Source organism: Nicotiana sylvestris, chromosome 11 (genome assembly GCF_000393655.2).
Source record: "Nicotiana sylvestris chromosome 11, ASM39365v2, whole genome shotgun sequence".
In the NCBI taxonomy this organism is placed as follows: domain Eukaryota; kingdom Viridiplantae; phylum Streptophyta; class Magnoliopsida; order Solanales; family Solanaceae; genus Nicotiana; species Nicotiana sylvestris.
In genome coordinates, this window is record NC_091067.1 from 149,239,082 (window position 1) to 149,246,978 (window position 7,897).

At 43.3% G+C, this 7,897-nt stretch overlaps 1 protein-coding gene across 1 annotated transcript; it reads left to right on the forward strand.

The window, feature by feature from the left end:
• Positions 1–6,822: 6,822 nt before the first annotated feature.
• Positions 6,823–7,350, forward strand: LOC138881830 (uncharacterized). The gene has a single exon (XM_070162112.1). It carries the CDS (start codon positions 6,823–6,825, stop codon positions 7,348–7,350), a length of 528 nt encoding a protein of 175 aa, XP_070018213.1.
• Positions 7,351–7,897: the final 547 nt, after the last annotated feature.

The following is a 7,897-nucleotide window of genomic DNA, read 5'->3' on the forward strand; positions in this document are numbered from 1 at the left end:
TTGTCTTTCTGTTATCATTTGATGTTTTCCCGCAGCATGTTTCCCCCTCCCATTCTTAACTGTACATTCCTACTTTTATTTTCTACTGTATATGATTTAACTGCATAGGTTTATTTGGTAGTCTGGTCCTAGCCTCGTCACTACTTCGCCGAGGTTAAGCTAGGCACTTACCAACACATGGGGTCGGTTGTGCTCATACTACACTCTGCACTGTGTGCAGATCCTGGTGCAATAGCTTTCAGACCTTAGCTTTGGGTTTGCTTCCTTCAATCCATTCGGAGATCCGAGGTAGTCCTGTAGGCGTACGCATGCCTTGGCGTCTTCTCCTATCCTTTCATTCTATTTCTTTTATATATTTCAGAGACAATGTTGTAATAAATCTTTCAGACCCTTATTTGTAGTAATCCTAGATAGTCTATGGAATTGTGACGCCAATTTTAGGTAGTTTATGTATGGATTGGTATTGACATCTTTATTAATATGTTATGTTTCAGTCTTTCGCTTTTTAATTTCTATTGTTTATATAATATTGGCTCTAAATTGTTAAAGGATTAAAAATGGGGAAAAGGTAAATAATTTAAATGGTTGGCTTGCCTAGCTTTCACTAGTAGGCGCCATCACGACTCCGGAGGGTGGGAAATTCGGGCCGTGACAAGTTGGTATCAGAGCTCTAGGTTACTTAGGTCTCACAATTCACGGACAAGCTTAGTAGAGTCTGAGGGATCCGTACAGAGACGCTTGTATTTATCCCCAGAGGCTGCCAAGTTAGGAAAAACTTCACATTTATTCTTTCCTGTCGTGAGTTTTGGTTCTCAATGCTAATTGAATTTCTACTCTGTTCTTTCACAGATGGCAAGAACACACGTTTCCTCATCTTCTGATCAGTAGCATAAGCCCCTAGCAGCAGCTCCCACGAGGGGCAGAGGGTGAGGCCGAGGCAGAGCTCAGCCCGGAGTAGCAGCACCAGCGACGGAGCGTCAGGTTGAGTTTGATGATGAGGTTCCAGCCCACGCAGTTCTGGTGGGCCCAACTCAGGTTCTAGAGGGGTTCATTGCTACCCTAGTACTCCAGGATGCTCTGATCCGTCTAGTGGGCCTTATGGAGAGTGTCACCCGGGAAGGCTTGCTTCCTGTAGCACCAGTCATCTCTTAGGTTGGAGGAGGAGCCTAGACTCCTGCTACTAGCACTCCGGAGCAGATGGCTCCCCAATTTCAGACTTTAGTAGCTCAGCCAGTTGGAACAGTTCAGCCGGGTGTGGTAGCTCAGACCGGTGATGGAGCAGCTATGTCTGCCGATGCCGTGTGGATATTGGATAGGTTTACCAAGCTCTTCACTACCACTTTCAGCGGTGCATCATCTGAGGATCCCCATGATTATTTAGACAGTTGTCATGAGGTTCTCAGGAACATAGGAATAGTGGAGACCAATGGGGTCGACTTTGCTACTTTTTCGCTTATTTGGATCCGCCAAGACTTGGTGGAGAGAGATTGTTTGGCTAGGTCAGTTGGGTCACCAACTTTGACTTGGGATCAGTTTTCTCAGCTATTTTTGGAGAAGTTTCTTCCTATCACTCAGAGAGAGATATATCGGGGGAAATGTGAGTGTCTCCAGCAGGGTTCTATGATTGCTAATCAGTACGAGACAAGGTTTATTGATTTGGCCCGTCTTGCTCTTCTTATACTTCCCACTAAGAGAGAGAGAGTGAGGAGGTTCATTGAGGGACTCATTCAGCCTATTTGACTTCATATGGCTAAGGAGACGAGAAGTGAGATTTCTTTTCAGGAGGCGCCAATGTGACCAGGAGAGTTGAGATGGTTCTATCGCAAGGAGGTGGTCAGGGGTCTGACAAGAGGCCTCGTCATTTAGGCAGATACAGTGGTGCCTCGTCTGGAGGCAGGGATTAGTATGGTAGAGGCCACCTCCTAGTCCTTTCCATTCAACACTTCAGGTTTCTCACGTTGCTTCAGGTGGTTGTGGTTCTCATATGCAGTATTCTAATCAGTAGTCTTACAGTGCACCACTAGCTCCTATCAGTGCACCGCTGCTCCAGAGTTTTTGGGGTGGTCATTCCGATTGTTAGGATCAGCAGTCTCAGCAACCGAGGGTTTGTTATACTTGTGGTCATATGGGGCACATTGCTAGATTTTGCCCTTGAGCATCGAGCAGCTCTCAGCATCAGGGTTCCTGTGCCATGGTTCAGGAATTGAGTGTTCTGCAGCCCCCCCCCCCAGCCAGCTTGAGGTAGATGTAGAGGTGCTAGAGGTGGAGGTAGAGGTATTAGAGGTGGAGGCCAGCTAGCAGCAAGCCATCCCAGAGATATAGTTCAGAGTGATGGGGCCCAACCCCGATGTTATACTCTTCTAGCCAGGCCTGAGGCTGAGGCTTCCGATGCAGTTATCATAGGTACTATTCTAGTTTGTAGTAAAGATGTTTCAGTTCTATTTGATCCAGGGTCTACATACTCCTATGTGTCATCTTATTTTGCACCGTTTCTGGTCATGCCTAGTGATTCTTTGAGTGCTCATGTATATGTGTCTACACCGGTGGGTGATTTTATTATGGTAGATCGTGTCCATCGTTCAAGTGTAGTTGTGATTGGGGGTCTTGAGACTTGTGTAGATTTGGTACTTTTGGACATGGTTGATTTTGATGTCATATTGGGGATGGACTGGTTATCACCTTACCACGCTATTTTGGACTATCATGCCAAGACTATGACCTTAGCCTTGCCGGGATTACCTCATTTAGAGTGGAGAGGGACTCCTGGTCATTTTAATCGTAGTGTTATATCATATATGAAGGCTCGATGTATGGTCGAGAAGGGGTGTTTGGCTTATTTAGCATATGTTCCTGATTCTAGTGCCGAGGTTCCTTCTATTGATTCTGTGCCTGTTGTTCATGAGTTCCCTGAGGTATTTCCTTCAGACCTATCGAGTATGCCACCCGACAGGGATATTGACTTCTGCATTGATTTGGCCCGGGCACTCAGCCTATTTCTATTCCACTGTATCGTATGTCCCCGCCTGAGTTGAAAGAATTGAAGGAGCAGTTGCAAGACTTGCTTGATAAAGGCTTCATTAGACCTAGTGTCATGCCTTGGGGTGCACTTGTGTTATTTGTTAAGAAAAAGGACGGATGATGATATGTATATATTATCGGAAGTTGAACAAGGTTACATTCAAGAATAAGTATCCATTACCGAAGATTGATGATTTGTTTGATCAGCTTCAGGGTGCCAAGGTATTTTCGAAGATTGACTTGAGATTTGGCTACCATCAGTTGAGGACTAGGGCATCTGATGTCCCTAAGATAGCTTTCCGCACTCGGTACGGGCATTATGAGTTCTTGGTGATGTCATTTGGGTTGACAAATGCCCCAGCAACTTTTATGGATTTGATGAACCAAGTGTTCAAGCCTTACTTGGACTCATTCATGATAGTCTTCATTGATGATATTTTGATATATTCCCGCAGCCGGGAGGAGCATGAGCAGCATCTGAGAGTGATCCTCCAGACTTTGAGAGAGAGTCAGTTATATGCCAAGTTTTCGAAGTGTGAGTTCTGGTTGAGTTCATTTTCATTCCTGGGTCATGTTATATCAACAGAGGGTATATAGGTTGATCCTAAGAAAATAGAGGCAATCAAGAACTGGCCTAGACCAACACCAGCTACAAAGATCCAGAGTTTCTTGGGTTTGGCAGGCTATTATTGTTGGTTTATGGACGGTTTTTCATCTATTGCAGCCCCGATGACCAGGTTGACCCAGAAGGATGCCCAGTTCAGGTGGTCGGACATTGTGAGGCGAGCTTTCAAAAGCTCAAGATAGCTTTGACTACGGTACCAGTGTTGGTTTTGCCACAGGTTCAGGGCCATATATAGTTTATTGTGATGCATCTCGTATTGGACTTGGTGCGGTATTGATGTAGGATGGCAAGGTTATTGCACATGTTTCACGTCAGTTGAAGATTCATGAGAAGAATTATCCAGTTCATGATTTGGAGTTAGCAACCATTATTCACGCATTGAAGATTTGGAGGAATTATTTATATGGCATGTCATGTGAGGTGTTCACGTATAACAAGAGTTTGCAATACTTGTTCAAGTAGAAGGAGCTAACTTTGAGGCAGAGAAGGTGGTTGGAGCTATTAACGGACTATGATATCACCATCTTATATCATCCGGGGAAGGCCAATATGGTGGCTAATGCTTTGAGTAGGAAGTCAGCCAGTATGGGCAGTCTTGCATATATTCTGGTTGGTAAGAGACCGCTTGCTTTGGATGTTCAGGCTTTGGCCAATCAGTTTGTGAGGTTGGATGTTTCTGAGCCTAGTCATGTGTTAGCTTGCACAGTCGCTTGTTCTTCTTTATTGGAGCATATCCGTGATCGGCAGTATGATGACCCACATCTGTGTGTCCTTAGAGACATGGTGTGGCACAGAGGTGCCAAATAGGTTACATTAGGAGATGATGGAGTTTTGAGGCTTCAGGGTCGAGTTTGTGGGCCTAATGTGGATGGACTCTGAGAGTTGATTTTAGAGGAGGCCCATAGTTCCCGATACTCTATTCATCCAGGCACCGCTAGGATGTATCAGGATTTGCGGCAACATTATTGGTGGAGGATAATGAAGAAGGATATTGTTGCGTATGTGGCTCGGTGTTTGAATTATCAGCAGGTTAAGTATGAGCATCAGAGATCTGGTGTTTTGTTCTAGAAGATTGAGATTACTGAGTAGAAGTGGGAGTGTATCACCATGGACTTCATTGTTGGACTCCCACAGACTCAGAGGAAGTTTGATGCAGTATCAGTTATTGTTGAATGGCTGACCAAGTTAGCACATTTCATTCATGTGCTAGTCTCTTATTCTTCCGAGAGGTTAGCTGAAATCTATATCCGAGAGATTGTTCATCTTCATGGTGTGCCTGTGTCTATCATTTTAGACCGAGTTACGCAATTTACCTCGCATTTCTGGAAAGCAGTTCAGCGCGGGTTGGGCACACGGGTCAAGTTGAGCACAACATTTTATCCTTAGACGGACGGGCAGTCCAAGCGTACTATTCAGATTTTGGAGGATATGCTCCGAGCATGTGTCATTGACTTTAGAGGCTTGTGGGATCAGTTTTTGCCTTTAGCAGAGTTTTCCTAGAACAACAGCTACCAGTCGAGCATCTAGATGGATCCTTATGAGGCTTTATATGGTAGGCGGTGTCGGTCGCCGGTTGGATGGTTTGAGATGGGAGAGGCTCGGTTGTTGGGTACGGATCTAGTATAGGATGCCTTGGATAAGGTCAGGATCATTCAGGATAGGCTTCGTACAGCTTAGTCCATGCAAAAGAGTAATGTCGACCGTAAAGTTCATAATTTTCCATTCATGCTCGGTGAGCGGGTATTGCTTAGGGTGTCACCTATGAAGGGCGTGATGAGATTTGGAAATAGGGTCAAGCTTAGCCCTAGGTTCATTGGCCCGTTTGAGATTCTTGATCGAGTGGGAGATGTGGCTTACAGACTTGCATTGCCGTAGAGTTTATCAGTCTTGCATCCAGTGTTTCATGTGTCCATGCTTCGAAAGTATCATGACGATCCATCCTACATGTTAGATTTCAGCACTGTCCAGTTGGACACGGACTTGTCCTATGAGGAGGAGCCGGTAGCTATTCTAGACCGGCAGGTTCGTCAGTTGAGATTGAAGAGTTTCCCTTCTGTTCGTGTTCAGTGGAGAGGTCAGTCTGTTTAGGCATCGACCTGGGAGTCCAAGCCCGATATGCGGAGCCATGATCCCCATCTTTTCTCCGACTCAGGTACTTTCTTCTTATGTCCGTTCAAGGATTCACTTGTTTTAGAAATAAATTCTGTATTTTGAGGCCTTAAAACCTCTTTCTGTCTCACCTTGATTTGTGTTCGTAGTCCGGGCGAATATCCGGAAAGCCATTATGTAAAAATTTGTGAAAAATAATAAATTTGGCTTTTAAAATTAATTTAAGTTGACTTCGGTCAATATTTTGGGTAAACGGACCCGGACCCATGATTTGACAGTCGCGGAGGGTCCGTAGGAAAATATAGGACTTGGGCGTATGCCCGAAATCAAATTACGAGGTCCCAAGCCCGAGAAATAAATTTTTAAAAAAATTATTTTCTGGAATATATATGAGTTTTTGGAAATGAAATGTGTTTGGAATTTGATGGTATCGGACCCGTATTTTGGTTTTGGAGCCTGGTACAGGTTTTGTATGTGATTTAAGTCGAGCCTGTAAAATTTGGTAAGAAACGGAGGTCATATGACGTGATTCTTAGTTGTTGATGTTATTTTGGTGATTTGATTGCACGAGTAAGCCCGTATGATGTTTTTAGGTTAGTGTGCATGTTTGGTTTGTAGCCTCGAGGGCTCGGATGAGTTTTGGATAGGCCAGAGTGGAATTGAACTTAGGAAAGTTGCAAGTTTCAGCTGATATGTGTTGCAGGCTCTGGTTTCGCAATTGCGAGACCAGGTGTCGCAATTGCGAGCCTATCAGGCTTGGGAATTGCGAGGGGCTCTTCGGAATTGCGAAGTATGCCCTGGCCAGCATTGCTCGCAATTGCGAGCATTTCCTCGCAAATGCGAAAAACCCCAGAAATCCCCATTTGTCGCAAATGTGACTATCCCATCGCAAATGCGAGTTTGCAATTGCAAACAGTGATCGCAAATGCGATATTAGAAGGTTTTGAAGAGGGGTTCAAATCTTGGAGGATATGCTTCGAGTCTGCATTATCGAGTTTGAGGGTAGTTGGGACAGACACTTAGCCCTGATAGAATTTTCTTACAATAATAGCTACCAGTCAAGTATAGGCATGCCTCCTTATGAAGCTTTATATGGGAGAAAATGTAGAACGCCTCTTTGTTGGAACAAGGTTGGTGAAAGAAAATTGGTGGGTCCTGAGATTGTACAACAAACTGAAGATAAGGTGAAAATCATTAAGGATCATTTAAAAATTTCTTCGGATAGACAAAAGTCCTATGTTGATCTTAAAAGGCATGAAATTGAGCATCATGTGGGCGATAAGGTATTTTTAAAAGTGTCTCCATGGAAGAAGATTATGAGATTTGGCCAAAAAGGTAATCTTAGTCCTCGGTTCATTGAACCTTATGAAATACTTCACAGAATTGGTCCAGTTGCATATAAGCTAGCTTTGCCACCTGAATTAGGAAAGATCCACAACGTTTTTCATGCTTCTATGCTTCGAATATACCGCTCAGATCCATCTCATGTTCTTCCTATTGAGTCTATTGAGGTTAATCCTGATTTGACATATGAAGAAGAACCAATCCAAATTTTAGCGCATGAGCTAAAGAGCTTAGAAATAAGAGAATCCCCTTAGTGAAGGTTCTTTGGAAAAATCATTCAAGCAAGGAAGCTACTTGGGAGCGAGAAGAGGATATGCGAGTTCAATATCCACATTTGTTTCGGGACAAGTACAAGGTAAATTTTGGGACGAAATTTATTTAATGGGGAGAGAGTTGTAACACCTCAAAATTTTAACAATATTTGCATTCTTGATTGAGCATTTTTATAACGAGGAGATATTTTACTTTGCACTTCTTAAACGTAAAATTGACTATATATGAAAATTTCTTACTTTAGGTTGTGTTAATATTGACAAAGAAGCTTCATGGTGTTGCTATGTATAACACTTAATATTATTTTGATGAATTGTTATTAAATATATTATATAATTAAGTTTTTGGGCTGCCAACCTTTTGTATTTATCTAAAGATAATAGTAATTTGGGCAGCCACATTTTTCATACTTATCCAAAGTTTAGATATTACTTTGGAAGACTTGCCTTTCCATATCCTTCTCTCTTGTTTCATTCTTGTAAGACAAAGAAACAAAGCCACCTACCCTCTCTCCTACTTAGCCTTTGA

What these genes read in the sequence shown, in the direction of transcription:
- LOC138881830 (XM_070162112.1), top strand. Translation starts at nt 6,823, where the DNA reads ATGCCTCCTTATGAAGCTTTATATGGGAGAAAATGTAGAACGCCTCTT.